General features: G+C 52.4%; 1 protein-coding gene across 8 annotated transcripts in view; it reads right to left on the reverse strand.

The window, feature by feature from the left end:
- PFKFB3 (6-phosphofructo-2-kinase/fructose-2,6-biphosphatase 3) overlaps positions 1-16,947 on the reverse strand; it is a 77,019-nt gene that overhangs the window by 13,774 nt on the left and 46,298 nt on the right. For 6 of the 8 annotated variants that reach the window (XM_019644547.1, XM_019644544.1, XM_019644545.1 and 3 more), the window contains exons 1-6: positions 13,423-13,855; positions 5,030-5,155; positions 3,941-4,037; positions 3,183-3,249; positions 2,523-2,597; positions 2,110-2,166 (exon numbers count right to left, since the gene is read on the reverse strand). In XM_019644547.1, the coding sequence (XP_019500092.1) occupies positions 2,110-2,166; positions 2,523-2,597; positions 3,183-3,249; positions 3,941-4,037; positions 5,030-5,155; positions 13,423-13,498 (498 nt within the window). In that variant the 5' untranslated portion in view covers positions 13,499-13,855. Of the gene's footprint in view, positions 1-2,109; positions 2,167-2,522; positions 2,598-3,182; positions 3,250-3,940; positions 4,038-5,029; positions 5,156-13,422; positions 13,856-16,947 lie in introns of those variants that run through there. The other 2 variants (XM_019644542.1, XM_019644543.1) reach the window with 1 other exon arrangement.

Below are 16,947 nucleotides of genomic sequence, written 5' to 3' on the forward strand. Positions count from 1 at the left end.
AAAAAAGACATACACTGGGGTCAAGTCCTAAGGCCATGATTACACGGGGAGGGCACCACGGTGGAGAGGATCACTGCCTGAAAGGATGGAGACACGCGGATTCTCATGCACGCCTCTGAATGGGTCACGACTGGGGATCAATCCAGTAGCCAAGTCACCCCTAGACAACCCAGCCCTCAAGTCAACCATGTTCCACATCAGCATCTACAGTGTTCCCCACACCAAGGGCAGATTGTCACTTAGCGACGGTGCCCTGGGGACTTGCTGGTGATGTCCCTGGCCCTGTGTGGCAGGCAGGGTTCTCCCTCCAGCACCCACAGATGGGGCAGCGCACACTTGGAACTGGTCCCTGATTAATGCTTCTCCACCTGGACCCCACGCCCAAGGTTTGCGTTCAAAGGAAGGAGATGCCGGAGAACCGACCCTCGGGCCTGTCATTGTCTATAACTGCACGATAGATCTGGCAGATTTTAGGGAAGCTCTGAATTTATTTATTTTTTTTTTAGCTGCCACCTGTTGGCAGCTCAGCGGCTGCTCAGCTCGGGCCAGGACTCGAACCGCTGTTGCTCAGAGCTCAAACTCTTGAGCGAGCTCTTAACCAACAGAGCCACTCAGCCGGCCCTAGCTCTGAATTTTTTAAAGCACATGTTCTTTTCCTCCTCAACAACTACCACAGCCATGAATGAGAGGCAGCTACTCTTCAAAAATCCAAGTTCAATGGGGAGTTACTGTTTCATGGTGCAGAGCTTCAGTCTGGGAAGGTGAAAAAGTTCTGGAGAGGGATGGTGGTGATGGTGGCACTACCGTGTGAATATGCTTGGTGCCATGGGACTGAGCACCGAACAGCAAATCCCTTTCTCCTTAGCAGGGCCACCCACCTAAAGAGCACAGTGGAAAGGCCAAAGCTTCAAAGTTGCTTTGAGGCCTAATCAGAGAAAGAGGCTTCTGAACGCGGAGGGCCGGGCACGTGACTCGCTGTGTTAACAAACGGTCAACTCCTGGTCAAGCGTGTGGGGACTGCTCCCCAGGGAAAGGCAATTTTGCAGCCGCTCTTCCCTTCACTACCAAGTGGAACTAGTAGAACCCAACCGAAGAAACACAGCCAAACCCTTTGTTTAGGTCACAGCAACGTCTGTTTCCTCGCCCTTGGGCCTCTTCCTTTGGGCCTGCTGAAACTAATCTGGACTGATTTTCCACCATTTGAATAGCCCTTCCTGAAATATGAACTCATTTCTTAGAAATGCTTGTAAATAGTCCCACTGCCTTACAGAAAAGGCCCGGTACCAGAAGCTAAGGAGCGCTCAGCATCCCTTTAAAGACGCACACTTGTATGGAGTCATATCACCACGTTCCCTGTAGATGTCTCACACCTGTGCTCTGTTTAGCTGCGGCTTATTCTGATGTATTTAAGCTGAATAGAAAATTATCTACAACGTGAGAAGGTGACTTGTGCTCAAGTCTTCACAGTAACCGTTCCTATTTATGATATATTGCTATCAAGTGATAAAATGTAAGAATTCATTCAGTTAAGCTGCCAAATTACCCTTCATTTATCTGGACGCCTCCCTTTGGCACAGGGAGAGAAGGGTATGTTGTAGACGTCTAAGGAGGAAGATAGTTTTACCAGCCCCCAAGGTTCCCAAAGGTGGGAATTCTGCCTTTAGTCTGCTGAGTCTTATGGCCTTTGTCAGTCCGTACACAGCCATTCTTACCAACCAGGGAGGGCCCTTAGCAGCAAAAGGGACCCACCTGCTGCCTCCTTTTCCATGTGGAGAAGGCAGCTTCCCTTTGGGAGAAGCGAGCAGCCCCATCACCACCCAGCCGCCGAGCTACTGCCACCCACACAAACTGTTCCTGCACCCCCACTTTATCTCTCATGTCCCACAAACATTGCTTTCTGCTGACTATCTGAAAGGCCCCCGGGGAAAGCCTGGAAGTCCAGGTCACCGGCAATGCTTCTAAGTGAAATGTCACTCTACCCTTCTGGCCTCCTGGACCCTACCTCTCAGACAAAATCAACAGCACGCAGAGAGGACCAGCTTGCTCTCAGGGCTTATTTACTTCTCTGGGCCTTGCAGCACTAGACCGGGGGGTCCTGCATTGTCTTACCATGATGTTGGAAGCTACGACTGTGGGGTCATCACACACAGACTCGATGAAAAACACCTGGGAGGATGGGAGACAGAAATATTAGGAAATAGCAAATGCGGTAACACAAAGGGGCAACTTTGGTATCACTGTGATGTGATCGCCACATCTGAGGTGGAAAGACACCACTCACAGATCCCCAAAACATAAAAAACAACCACCACCCACTCAATCCCAAGTCCTTCCTCCCCCAAAGGAGAGCTGCTTCGCCCTCCCCAGTCAGGGCAACCCCTAAGAGCCCCACCAGGAAGGCCCTATCTGTATGCAGCAAAACAGGGGGCAGTGGGAGGTGAAGGACCAGGTACAAAGAGTCGGTCCCTGAGGGATTTCCTTTCTCCTGAGCTCTCCAGGGCAACACATGAAGCCTGGCTCACCTTGAAATCATTTTCTTTGGCAAAATGAAGGATCATGTGCCTCCTCTCTCTAGTAGTATTAGTGGCATCGAAAACCTGACAGGGAGAAAGAAGGGCAGTGAAGAGAACCCAAGTTCGAGTTTAACAGTATTTGCCAAAACACCAAGTAGGTCAGACTTGTCACTTCCAGGCATAAGCCAAAAACAAGGTTCCGGGAGAGACTGCGTCCTGCCCACGGCCATCCCCCACCCCCACCCCCACCACCTCCAGCACTCAGGGATGAAAGGGAAGGGGTGGGGATAGTCCTTAAAGCAAACGAACAACAAACAACGGTAACACGCAGGGAAGGGTGCACATGGGAGGAACACTGGCTCCACGGCTGCAGCCACCCCAGGCCCAGCCTGCTTTGGAGGGTGGGGCCGACTGCACACAGAGGAGGGGTGAGCAGAGCACACTGGCTGACTGTGCCCCCGAGTCCACCCCCGCCGAGCCTTCCTGGGTCCCTGTGCTGCTCTAGCCACCTGCTTCCGTCAACTCTCAGGCCAGAGGCACTAGTCCCTATTTGAGGTGTCCCCACAATGGCTCTCGGCACTGCTTGGGCCAGTGTCTACATTTCGCTCTCTCCAGGGCACCATCCCACTATGGGATTGGAGATGGAGCCTGCGTACTCCTGAGACTTACTGAAATCTGGCCCCCTTCCTTTGTCAGGTAACTTTTGACGTCTCTCAAGGCAGCTAGAGCACACTGCCTGCAACACACAGAAAGAGCAGACGTATCAGAGCTGGCCCATCCACATCCGTCGGGAGAAGCCCAGGCAACCCCCCCCTCCCCGCAGTGAGCAGAGTGACTGGCGATTCTACAGCTAAAGGGCTCAGGCTGGTCACGGCTGCCAGGCCAGACCCTGCAGGCCCAGAGGCTCCCCATCGAAGTGCTGCTCACGCCTGGCTGCACTCTGAAATCCCTCCGGGAGCTTCTGAGAAACCGATGCCCGGGTCCTGACGTGGTGTCTCACTAATCTGGTCTAGGGTAGGCCTGGCATCAGGGACTTTCCAAACTCCCAGGCGATTCTAAAGTGCAGCCAGGGCCGAACACCACTGGACTTGGGTTTCATGATCCCCTTGGGCTTCAAAAAAAAAAAAAAATCCTGTTCAGTGTAAGCAGCTGATTTTCCATGAAAACAATGTTGTTCAGCCTTAATAAGGAGACATTGTTGTGGAGCTGTATCACATCAGCTGGGCTAGACCACCTAGGAGCAGATGAAAGCAGCGAGTCTCTGAGAGGCCAGGAGGCTCATCCACATGCACGTGGAGGTGGGACCAGATCTGACGGCCACCCGTGGAGAGCCACACCACAGGCCAGTTCCTCTTTCTCTAACAGAGCCTGGCTTTGAAAAGCAAAGCAAAGCAAACCCCAGGCCTCCATGGCAGCTTGGGCCTTACTTTCGGACTCTCATGGCCTCCTCATTGTCCGGGCGAAAGAAGTTGTAGGAGCTGTACTGCTTCACGGCCTCCCGGCGGTACTCCCCGACATTGAACACTGCGGACAGAAGACAGAGGACACTTAGCTGGCCCCCAGGAAGACGAGGCCATGCACAGCTGGGAACACTCTCCAAAAAAGGAAACCTAGCCAACACACACACACACACACACACACACACACACACACACACAGATTCCGGTAAGACAAGGAAACCAGGAAGTGAACCTCCTCGGTCCCATGCTATCATTGCCCCAACAGGCAAATCAGCTCTCCTGGACCAACCAAACACAGCTCACAGCCGCCTGCTTTTCTGCAGGTAGTTTTCTACAACCAGTCTCCAGCCCAGCCTCACCAGGTCAGGGACTAGAGGCTGAGAACAGGTGGCTGTCACACGGGTAGTGAAAACAGGGGCAATGATTTCTGTCGATGGTGCCCAGGAGAGAGTGGGGCTGCACACCACTGCCAGGTCCCACTCAGCCATTCTGCTGATGCAGCAGCCTGTGCCCAAGGAAAAGCACTGAATATTTATGTGCATTTCCTGTCCGAAGCACTGCGCTGGGCACAGCAAGATTAAAAATGAGTCCCTGTCCTTGAGACAGTTCCCATATGGATTGGAAAGACAGGGCAAAGTTGATAAGAATAGAATCAGTGTGGAGCACTTTATGACAGTCGGTAGACAAATGTCACAACGAAGTGCTATGGGAATTGAAAGGAAAAGGATCAGCATAGACTGCAGTGGCCAGAGAAAGCTTCTTGACGGAGGTGAGGGCTGAGCTGGGTGGGTTCCAGGGCAGTGGGAATAACAGAGCAGCCAGTGAGAAAAGATCCCAACACAAAGTAAGGGTGTGTATACAGCATGGTAGGCGACACAGCCGAAAAGGGTCCCCCCACTACAGGGGACAGACCAGCCCAGGAGTGGCTCTGCATGGTGAGTCCCAGCTGCTGGAGATGGAAGGGCCATTTTCTTTTTTGGTTTGGGGCTGGGAGTGGTGGGGGGAGCAGGATCACAGCACGTAGTGTGACTACCCATCCTTGGGACACGGCCTCACCTTTCGTGGGGACACCAATCCAGTTGAGGTATCGAGTCAGCTTCTTGGAGATGTAGGTCTTACCCCGGGCTGGGAGGCCCACCATCACGATCACTGTCGGGGAGTTGGTCAGCTTTGGCCCACAGGCTGGGAAGAACAACAAAGAAAGGTGCCATTGATGAAGCAGCTCACGGAGACGGACAAAGTCATCATGTGCCCCACAACAAACTAAAGCTTCCCACAGAAATTCCTATTTCATTCCCAGCTGAAAGCCCCTGGCATTTTACAATCCAGCAGGACCAGGGCCCCCTGGTGGCCAGAGCCCCTCAGTCACACCTTGCAGCTCCATCTTGCTTTTTCATGCGATGCATGGCAGGGACCTTCCCAGCCCCAAATTCCCAGCCTGATAGGGAGTGCCCCAAAGCCAGCCAGGATCCCCATTACTGAACCAACCCCAGAGCAGAAGGTGCTCCTGGGGTGTAAGGAAGAGACCCCCCCCACCCCCCCAAAACCAAGTAGGTCCTGGCTGTGAATCTCCTGGCTTCGCTGCTGAATGACTGTCCCATGTCCCTCGGAATCTCAATAAGACAAAATGCCAGGGAGGGAGGTTTTCCACTGTGTTTTAAGAAAGCAGCCCCGAGAGCCCTGTTCTGGGCATATAAGGCACAGGATTTCCTTGGCTGGCGTCTTGCCCCTGAGACTCTCAGGTGATCCAGCATCCTGGTGATGGGTATGTGCAAGCTGGGGGCTGCCTGTTGGGAGCAAGAGACTGGCCACCTGCCCACTCCCAGCCCAGCAGTACTGTCCGGCACGCGTGGTCAGCCCAGCTTTCATCATCAGCCACACATCTTGCTTCCCAGGCATCCTCCACGTGGGTACAGGCAAAGCCATTCGGGTTGCACCCCGAGTCTAGGCAGACTTCAGATTTAGACAGGGGTTCTGTCTCTCTCTAATAGGCAAGTGCCAGATGGGGGAGGAGGGGCAGACACCAGGCCACTGACAAGCACAGGCTTGAAGGAAGACGCCTCCTGTTAAGCTGAATGCGCGCCCCCACACACAGTCCCATGCTCGGCTAAACCGGTGACTCAACTGAGGTCAGGTGTCCAAACGCCCCCCACGCTACTCTAGGACCGGCCCGCTGGACCTGTAGGCTGGGGGCAAGGAGGAAGCAAACGCAGCATACAGGGGCTGTTTCTTTCCTGTTTTTAGACCATCAGTGACCTTCTCCATGCAGAATGAGGAGGAGGAGGAGGAGGAGGAGGAGGAAGAAAGGCCATCAGGAAGCCAGGAGACATTCAGGAGCCACAAAAGCCCTGGGCGAGGACCCCCCAGCTCCCAAGTACCTAGAAAATAGAGGCATTTCCCTACCGCATGTGAGCACACAGCAGAGCAAAGACTCGCCAATGCGCTTGCTTGAGTCCCAGAGGGTAAAGCAGATAAAGGTGACGGCCTCCCCAAAAGCCAAGGGGGACATAAGACACACCCTGCTGTATGCATTGTGGCAGCCGCAGGTGACACATGAGGAAAGTGTTCTCACTGTGCCCCCAAAACAATACTCGCTCTACTAACCCTTGTTCCAAACCATTGTGGCATTCCCTGTTCTTGTCTGATGTCCCCACCAAGTGCATCCAAACATGCACAGGTACACACTCCGTTTTTCCTCCCTCCTTCTCTCCCCTCTCTCTCTCTCTGGGCTGGGCGCACCCACAGATACGCCAGCCCAGGACTTGGGAGACAGAAGCTGACTGACTTATCAAATCAGGGATTACGGAGTTCCACTATCCACTGATCATACGCACAGATTTCCACATCTCTGGCAGTAGCCACTTTGGGAGGGAAAAAAACCATGAAGATATGGCAGAGTAAACACCTTAAGGCAAAAGTTCAGGTTGAATCTCAAACCTAAGCAAACCATCAGTCCCTCATCTGGCAAAGCAGAAGTCACTGTTCCTGCTCCTCCGGCTTCCTGCATAAGATTCAAAGGGGCTGCCAGGGGGCTGCCAAAGGTGACTGCGGCTGCCCCTAGGCCCAGGTGCTCCTGGGTCTCAAAGGGAGCAGGGGACCCACAAACTCTTTCGAGTAATCCTTTGAGTCTTAAAACTCTCCTTCATCCCTCCGCTCTCTTTTTAAAAGTCACAGCACATTTCAAGCCCCTTCCTGCCCCTGCCTCAGTTCCCCCCAGACCCTCAGTATCTTCTCTGTGAATCTTTTTACTGTTTAACCCATGGAAAAGAGAGTCCCCCTCCCACCTCTCACACCATCGTCCCTGGGGCTCTGCCTTCTTTCCCACCAGCACAGGGACTACAGAAGACAAGTATGGAGTTTAACACAGGATTTTCCAAAAAGTTCGTACTTGTGTGTTTCACTTCCTCTTATACAAATGTTCGATATTTTAACTTCTTTTTGACAAAAAAAAATTTTATACTTAGATGTATTTAGATGGCAACATGAATGTGTATGTGGCGATACGGAGACGTTGACTATGTTAAAGGGGCAAAGAAACAACTATTTAAAGACCGCTAGGTTAACAGACGAACCACCTTGATCACCGTTTGAGGAGACGCTCGGGGTAAAAGTGTCATCCGTGGTGAAGGACATCCCTTGAGTAAGAGCTCACGAAAAGTCACCAAGTTCTGGGAGCTCACCCTCAACTCTCTAACGTCATTATATTCACTCACTCAAGGGCACCCCTGGTGGGTGCCCTATGGGCACCAAGTGTATGTGCGCACAATCTGTGCTGAGAAGTGGCATGTGGTCTGGGGTGGGGCACACACAATACACAAGCAAACAAACGCACAAGGTCATTTCAGAGCACGATAATGCTAGGATGAGAGCAGAGCAGACGTCCCTTTAAAGAGTAGTGGCACTGGCGCCAGGGAGGCTGTGAGGGTGGTTTGAACTGGGTAGCCAGGGTCAGCGTCGCTGAGCTGAGATGGATCTGTCCACAGCCTGCCACACCGTTTTATTATTAGTACGCGTGCGTCCTGGCTGCATGCGCCAGTTCCCTGATGTAAGTGGACACAGAAAAGGAAATGATAACCAGGAGGCCAGCAGGTGAGTGCGGTGAGCAACACCTATGGTGACCTGAGTAGCCAGGCCTGAAAATGGTCAGCCAGACAGGGCAGAGGCTGCAATTCCAATTCCAATTCCAGCCCTATAACTGGATTAAGCTGCTAACCTCTCTGATAATGGGCGATGCACTGACACAAGCAGGCACTTGGCAGCTGTCCTCACCCACCATACCAACAACCCACAACTCATGTCAGAAAATAAAATAAGCCATCGGAAGACACTGTGCTGCTGCTCCCAACCCTCCAGCAAGCTTTCTTCTACCCAGGAGTGCTCCAAAATGCTAACCTCAAAAAGATGCCAAGCCATTCTTGTTCTTTTCTACAAGTGGGTAAGTTATTGCTTTAGTGACAAGTCCCAGGGCAACGAATGGATGCAGGAGGGGTCAGTCCCCAGCACCACCTGATGGAATTTCGACTGCCGCGTGCCTCCAGTAACCACCGAGACCTACTCCCAACAGGCAAGGGCAAACTGGACGCTGCTCAGAAAAACCTGCTGAGACCCTGCAGCTCCGCCACCACCTAGAAAGGACTCTCTGGGAAACTGCTGCACACCCTGGGCCCTGAGGGAATGAAATGCAGTCCTAGAAAGCTATCGCAAACACTTAACTACTGTCCACTGGACATAAACCCTCTCCTGGGATCACATCGGCCCAAAGATGCTGCTTAGCTAATGTTAAGAACCGCAACATCTATTTTGTTTGTTCGTATTCTGTTCTTTAGATTCCACACATAAGTGAGATCATGTGGTATTTGTCTTTCTCAGTCTGACTTATTTCACTTAGCAAAATATCCTCTAGGTCCATCCATGTTGTTGTGAATGGTAAGATTTCATTATTTTTTTTATGGCAGAATAGTACTCCATTGTATAAATATACCACAAGTTCGTTATCCAATCATCTATTGATGGGCATTTCCATTGTTTCCATATCGCGGCTATTGTGAATAGCGCTGCAGTAAACATAGGGGTGCATATATTTTTTCAAATAAATAACAAACTGATGATTGCTAGATGGGAGGGGGTTGGGGGGAATGGGGGAGAAGGTGAAAGGATTAGGAAGCACACATTGGTAGTCACAAAATAGTCATGGGGATGTGAAATACAGTATGAGGAATATACTCAATAATGTAAAAACTATGGTGACAGATGGGTACTAGACTTATTGGGACTTTATAAATTATATAAATGCCAAACCACTGCACCGTATACCTGAAACTAATATTAAATAACATTGAATGTCAATTATAACTTTATATATATAGTCATGGGGTGTGAAGTACAGCATAGGGAATATAGTCAGTGGTATTATAATAGCTATACACGATGTCAGATGGGTAGTAGACTTGTTGGGGTTATCACTTTGTGAGGTGTGTAAATGTCTAATCATTGTTGTTTTGTATACCTAAACTAAACTAAAAACAAACAAACAAAAAAAAAACCCAACATCTAGACTAATAGGGGGGAATCATTACATAAATTATATAAATGTCTAACCACTATGCTGTATACCTGAAGCTAATATAATACTGAATGTCAACTGTAACTAAAAAAAAAAATTTAATTAAAAAAAAAGAACCAACATCTAAGTGAGCTTGCCCCAAAGGGACAGACCTGAGGATTTGAGAGGGTGGGAAGAACCCAGCTAAGCTAAACTTGTTTCAAAAGCTCTTCTGTACTATTTGGTGAATACCATACTCATTCATAACTTTGTGTGCACATTTTAACGCATGTCCAACTAATTTTTGACCAACGAATGGCCCTCCCAACCCAACGTGGTCTCTGCCAGCAACTGTGAGGGACTGGGCGTTTTCGTGACTCATGTGACAACCTGGGCAGGCAATACAATAGCATAGTGGCTGAGAGAGCAGGGACTGGAGTCAAACAAACAGAGTTCAAAGCCAGTTCCCACAGCTTCCTTGGACTTTGGACAAGTTACTTGACGTCCCAGCGTATTACTTCCCGTTTCTGTGAATGGACGGAAGCTTCATCAAATTTCTTGGGAGGATTACGACATAATACATGTGAAATGCTTCCTACAGTGGCCTCCGTCAGCATCAGCCTTTGTGGCTTTCATCACGCCAGACACATGGAAACTAAGACCCACACATGAAGAGAAGGGCCACACAAGTACTAAGGGGCAGAACTGGGATTCACCTAGGTCTATGTCGCCTGGGATCCTTCAAGCGTTCTTTCCTCAATTAGCGGTTTTCCACCACTGGCTGAACCTAAGGAACTCTAAGAAAAGAGGATGCCCAGGCCTCACCTGCGGCAATTCTAACTTGCTTCGAGGAACCTGTATGGTTTTTTTTTTTCAATATCTCCCAAAATGATTCTAATGTGCTGCCAGAGACAAGAACCACCGCCTATAAATTATAGTGGCCAACCATGGATGGGTAAGGATATCCCTTGAACATCCCCTTAACTTGCTTCTTTAAGTTAGAGTACCATCAGTGGGTTTAAGCCCCTACTGAGATGAAAACCCTTCTACCAGTGGGCAGCGGGGAACCTACTTTACAGATGAGAAAACCGAGGCTCTGAGTGGGTAACTAGGTAAGACTCGCACACAGCTCTCCACTTTAGTGATGATAAACAGAAAGGACAGGCAGCCCTTGCCAGTTGAGAATTGATTTCCTTGCGGATGAAGCTGATTCACCAATTCAGTAAGTACCCCACCCCCACCCCCACCCCCGTTATGGTTTGCATTTGAAGGAAGCTGCAGATTTTGTAAGAAGCATTTACCACAAATGAGTGTAGTAACAGGGCACCCATGATGTGCTTCAGGGGCAGAAATATCTATCATCAAACTCATCAATCTGCAGCTTTCTGTTTTCCTGTCCTTTGCACATCAAAAGTCATGTCCCCCGTGCCCTCAGAGGACTCTTCTGTAGACCCCCAATTAGGACACCACTTTTAAAGACGGTATCAGGTTTAGGAGGGAGAGAAATCCATCCAATGTTCCAAATGCCATTAAAGAAGGGCGGAGGGAATCAGGGGCGATGCCAAGAAGAAAGGCCGTTTTCTCTATTCTGATAAGAGACAAATGTGACTATAGAAACCAACAAAGACACCGCTACTTGAAATAAGAGCATGGAATAATTATCCAGGCTGCTGATAATTTTACAACGAAGAACGCGTCTGAAACTATACCTCAGAACCACGCTCAGGATTCCGGAAGTGGGCGGGGCAGGGACATAATCCATCAGCTTTAGCATCCACCCCGCCCCTCAAGCTCTGAATGGTTCTGACAGGGATTTTTAGGCAAATCTCTCATCTGCGTGTGAGACGTGCAGGCCAACAGAGTCTAATGGATGGGTCTCTAAAGCCTGCAGGGAGGAAGCTCGCTGCACACTGTGTCTCTCAGAATCACACGACGGAGCAAATGCAGCCAATCTGGGTGCCCTCCGCTCCCAACCTCAGGGTCATTCCTCCCAGACCTCAACCCACTGCCACGAACCTCAGGAACTACCAAATGTGTTCGTGTGTGTACACAAATACGTAAAAATGCAGGCATTTACATACATATATAGAACCAACCTATATTCATATGACCAATTAGTTTATAAAGTGCTCCATAAATACATTTTATTCCAAGTCACAAAAGGGGGGGTTGTTTCTGCATCTTGCAGAGGCCAAATCTCCCTCAGGATTTAAGGCACTGCCTTCCTCAGCATCAATAGGTTTTATAGAAATACAAGCAGACCATGGTCAGCGTTTGCAAGCTTTTTAAAAGCGCATCTGAAAGGGGTGGGGAACAAGAAACAGACTGGCAATCCCCCAGCTACCTTGCAAAGAAACCTAGTTCTCCTTAAGACTTCTGTGGCCCCCCCAAACCCTCAGGTCCAGCAAAGGGGGACAAGCTGGTAGAGGAGCAGCCCCTGTGTCAGGACTGCTTTGCCAGGTCCCCATCACTAGTATGACCTAGGAGCAAAATAGGGCCATCTCTCCCCACGTCCTGAGGTGAGCGGCGGGGGGGGGGGGGGGGGATTCAGACCTGGGCAAAGCCCAAAGTGGTGACCTGTATGAGCTGTCACCATGGCCTCTGTGACCATCCGGAAATATGACAACAGAGAAGGCCAGCTGGCGGCCTCACACTCCAGCGCCACCCATGCCTAGAAGCCACCCTAGGGTTTGCACCTGGGATCCTATGTTTACCTCTCAGGTGACCTGACCTGGCCTGGGGCAAAACACTCACCACTGGGCTCTACCTTATCCACCTGATACTCCTGGGCAGGTTACCTGGAGGAGCGGTGTCACCTTCAAAGCACTGGAACCACCCTTTTAAGAGGGGGCTCTCTGCATAGCTAGGGACGGAGCCTAAGGTAAACCCTTCCAAAGCATGTATGGCCCACGACAGGCAGAACAGGGTGGTGAACTGCCAGCAAATTCCAAGCACGGCGGAGTGAAACGCTGCCAACTGTGCTGTCACCGATCTACAGAACGCTCCCCAAAATTGGAGGCAAAGGCTTGGTTCCAGGGCTGCTCTCTTGTGGCCCCCAGCACAGGACCTGGAGGTGGGAGTGAGGAGAGGGAGGGAAAGAGAGAGGAAATAGAGAAGGAAAGTGAAGTAGAGGGAAGATACATAAAGAGTCAAGAGGAGATTAGAAATATACAGCAAGGAAAGAAAAGCAAGCTATGGAAATATAGAGATGTGATAGAAATAGATAGAAAAGGGACTGAGGGGAGGTGGAAATACAGGGGTAGGGAGAGCAGACAGAAATGTAGGGAGGAATTAAGAGGCAATGGAAATAGAGGTAAAGCGAGAGGGAGAGGAGGGAAGGTAGTGATGGAGAGAAAGTGGGGAGAGATCCGAAGTGACGCTGCGCGTGTGAGGGGCCGTGTCCCTTGGCCGGGTTCAGCCTGGTTGGCGCCGGGGAGGAGGGCGGAGGCTGGAGGACACGCGGGCGTCCCTTCCCAAGCGTCCCGAAGCAAAGGCTCTCTGCAGTGCCCTGCGCTTCCCGCCCCCGGGGCTCAGAAGCTGAGGCCCGGGGGCGCTCGCGGTTTCAGATCCCTCTGCGCTCCGGGGCGCGAGTCGAGCGGAGCATCGCGGTGCAGCCAACAGCGTCAAGGCGCGCACGACACCGGCCAGGGGAGGCGCAGCACCGGGGCCAGAGCCCGTGTCTTCCCCGCCCCGCGCCACAGCCAACCCCGCCCTGAGCGCCGGGGAGGAACGGAAGGCGCCCGGGCAGGCAGGGACAGCGGTGGAGGGTGGCGCCCAGCCCCGCACGAGTGCGCCGAAGCGGAGTCGGCACAAAAGCGCCCCGCCAGCGCCCACCATACAATGGCCTAGCTCTCCAAGTGGCGCGCCGTTCCCCTGCAGCCCGGCTCCCGCGCGCATCTGCACTCACATCTAGGCAGCGAGGGGCGATGGTCGACTGGAATCCAGATCTTCTGAACCCGGCTCTGAGTCAGCTCCAAGGGCATCTTCACAGCCTAGACTTAGCCGCCCTCTGCCTTTTGCGAAGAATTCAGACTTGGGGAGGAGAATGACGTGTCGACCCCCCAAAACAAAGGGGAAGAGGGAGTGCGTGCGCGGGATCGTGGCCCGGGCGCCCTCGCTAGCGCTGCTTTTTAGAAACGTGCTTTGTGCTAAATGACGAAAGCTCGCCTGGGGCGTGAGGCTCCACGAGAGCTTCGAAAAGGGCGGGGAGCTAGGGCTGCACCCGCAGCTTCTGTAGGGCCAGGCTTGTCCACACGGTAAGTTCCCGGGATGCTCGGAGCACAGCGACAGTCGAGTTCCCTTCCCGCTTGCCTCCTCTCCAGCTCTGCTTTGATGCCGGTGCTCTGCCCGGGCTTTTAAGAGTTCGGCCGGCAGAGACGCACACGTCAGCCTTGGGGCGGGGACGCATTCTTCGGGTCCCAGCCCGCTTTCACGTGGGGAGCCGGGCGGGGAGGGGCATTGGGCAAGCCAGGAGGCGACCTGCTGGCGCCCCCTGCAGGCCCGCGACAGCAGCGCGTCCGGCTCCTGCGGCAGTCCCTTTGATAACTAAAGCCCTAAACCCAGCCTTGGATGAAGGTCCTACTCTGTGAGTGTCCTCCTATCATCCCCTAAAGACGACGGGCACGGCTTCCCAGATTAATCGCCTCATCTATGGTGGGAGGGAAGGAGGACCGCCATCCAGTGTGATCCGTGGATCCGCGCAGCCGAATCATCTGGGATATTGGTTAAAATGCATCCTACTTGACGGCCTCTCTGGGAGTGGGACCCCAATACTCCACACTCTTAACACGGGCTTCGGGCATGCTCGGTCAAATTGAAGACCTTGGTTTAGGATTAAAGGTTGCAGAGAGGGAAACCTGAGGGAGGATGCTGAGAGCGTCTGTGGGGCACAGCTCTCCAGGTCCCTCCTTGCCAGAGCTGCTCCCTAATAGTATTTGTGAGACGCACCCACCACGACCCCTCCCACCCGCGGGGAGGGGGCTTCCCTGGTCCTTCGCCCTCACCCCACCCACTTTCCTGAGTCCCCCAGAAACCTTGACTTGTCCTGAACACTGCTCTCCCATCGTCTAGCCCCGAGACCTGGAATGCCTGCAGTGCTGCGCACCAGGAGGGGGCGAGAAAGCCCCGGAATAACTATTGGGAGGCAGCGCCTTGATTATGCAAACCCCTAAAATTCCTGACATTTATCCAGCACATCTCTTTACCCTGCTGCATCTCTTCCTCGCCCGTTTTTGGTGTGTATGTGTCCTTTCTGCCTCCCCAGTCCTCGCAGTTTTGCACCAGCTCACGACATGTGACAGTCATGTAGTCGGGCCAGTGTCTGCCTATGAAGATCTGGGGTGCTTTTAGCGGGGACTGCCACAGGCACAGTGGCATGACATGGATGTGACTTTAGCACACGATACATCAGCGCAGAAGCGCTGCCCTGCCTTGCAGAGGTGCGTACCTCACGCTGAGGTGGTGCTGTGATTGCAAGGAAGAAGGCGGTGCTCCCTGAATCCCAGAGTGCAACGTAACATTCCGAGCACAGGCCGCCACACGTCGCTCACGTCCCGCATGGCTCGGCTGGGCAGGCGCCTGCTCCCCTGCGGCCGGCACAGCTGCGGCGGGCACGGCTGCTCCCGCCCTGCCCGCCTTCGCCTCCCCCCTTTCCAGCAAACCAGCTGGCCCCGGGATTGGGAACGCGGAGCTTCGCCCACCAGGCGGGTGCCCTCGACTCCCGCCCCCACCCCCGCCCCCCCAGTCCTCCCCGGAGTCCCTGCTCTCCCTGCAACAACTTTGCTGACTATTAGGTTTGGGCGCTCAGCAGCTGTTCAGAAACCCGAGTGCATTGCATTGGACTTGTTTTTCTGCAATGGGAGCAAATGCCAGAGATGACACCCTATAATGACCCAGGGAGAGTCCCACTCCACTCTTGAAATAAGTGAGCGCTGATCCAAGAAGAAAAGCACTCGCAAACAAGCATCTGTGCCACGAGGGGAAGTTGCTGCCCGGGTTTGCTGGGATCAGGTAGGGGGCCAGATGCCTGCACATTTGCCCCTCTGGGAAGAACCAGTGTACCTGCATGCCTGCTACTTTTCCATTGGATTTTTTTTTTTCACATACAAGCAGGGCAAGGGGAACGAGGTGACAGGCTTGCAAACAACTGTGGTGGGTTTCAGCTCAGAGGGTGAGGGGACCACAACTGCGTTGGCACATCTTTAGCCTCCTGACCTAATAACCTGTCTGTCCAGGGTCCAGCTCTGAGGGCAGGACTCAGTACAAATTCCTCCGAGATCTCAGCTTCAACATTCGGACTCCCACGCAAACCCTGCACTTCCCACTGCCTGTGCGTCAATAATGTTTTAGGGGCCTTCCGAGTGGCGCGATGGTTAAGAGCTGGCTTGGGACGCCAGAGGGCCCCGGTTCGGATCCCACATATGAGGGCCAGTGACACTGCCCTCCACAGCTAAGATGCTGAACAACAGCTCAACCTGGAGCTGGGCTGCCCTGAGTCGCCTGCCACGGTGTAGGCTGCAGCCCCTGTGGCAGTGGGTTGCCATGGGCTACCGTGTGTAGCCAGCAGCCAGCGTGAGCAGCCAGCAGCCAGCGTGAGCAGCCAGCAGCCGCTGTGAGCGGCTGTCCAGAAGTCAGCGACTGATCTACCTCGCCTGGGAAGAGCGCAATGATGGTGCCAACTTGGGCCAGTGAAGCAACGTCCTCCACAGCTAGACTGAAGAACAAAAGGACAGCAACTTGTCTGTTCCCCTTCCCCCAATTCCCCAGCGCTGTTCCCATCCCCCCAATTCCCCAATAAAAATCTTTAAAAAAAAATGTTTTAGGCGGCCATCACTGCAGAGTAGACAGTCCTTTCTCATCACCTCCTGAGCCTGATTGGGGCCAGGCAAACGGAAGTTCACTCCACCTCCCTCCTGCTTCTGATACCTTAACGCAAAGTGGAAATGCTGGGGGACCAGGATGAATTCACACTTTAGAATGAAGGGGGCAACTAGAGTTGGTGCAACACTTGTAGCCCTCAAGTAAATTAGGGTAGCGCCCTGTGGGAGATAAAATTGCTTCACTGCAAAACTTTATAAACAACCCAAGTACAACTGAATTCCAAGAATGTACTGGTTCAGAGTTTGTGGCTTAGACATCGCCTAACTCTTCCCCTAGTTCTGCTAATGGCCCCATCTTCACCCAACTGTCTGGGGCTTTTGCTGACTTTCTGGTCCCCAACCTGGTGATCAGCAACACGCTCCTTCAGAAAAGGCCGCAGAAAGTGTAAAGATTTCTCTAACACAAAGATATTTTTACAGACAGGGCAGCTCCAAATACTACGGGGAGGTTCTATGATCCATGGTCCTAGGTACTATTATATTAAGGCTAGAAAATAACCTTCCAGACAATCCAGTCATGTTTTAAGTGAGTAAAGGGAAGTTCAGAGATTACA

Source organism: Hipposideros armiger, unplaced genomic scaffold (assembly GCF_001890085.2).
Source record: "Hipposideros armiger isolate ML-2016 unplaced genomic scaffold, ASM189008v1 scaffold_88, whole genome shotgun sequence".
NCBI classification, from domain to species: domain Eukaryota; kingdom Metazoa; phylum Chordata; class Mammalia; order Chiroptera; family Hipposideridae; genus Hipposideros; species Hipposideros armiger.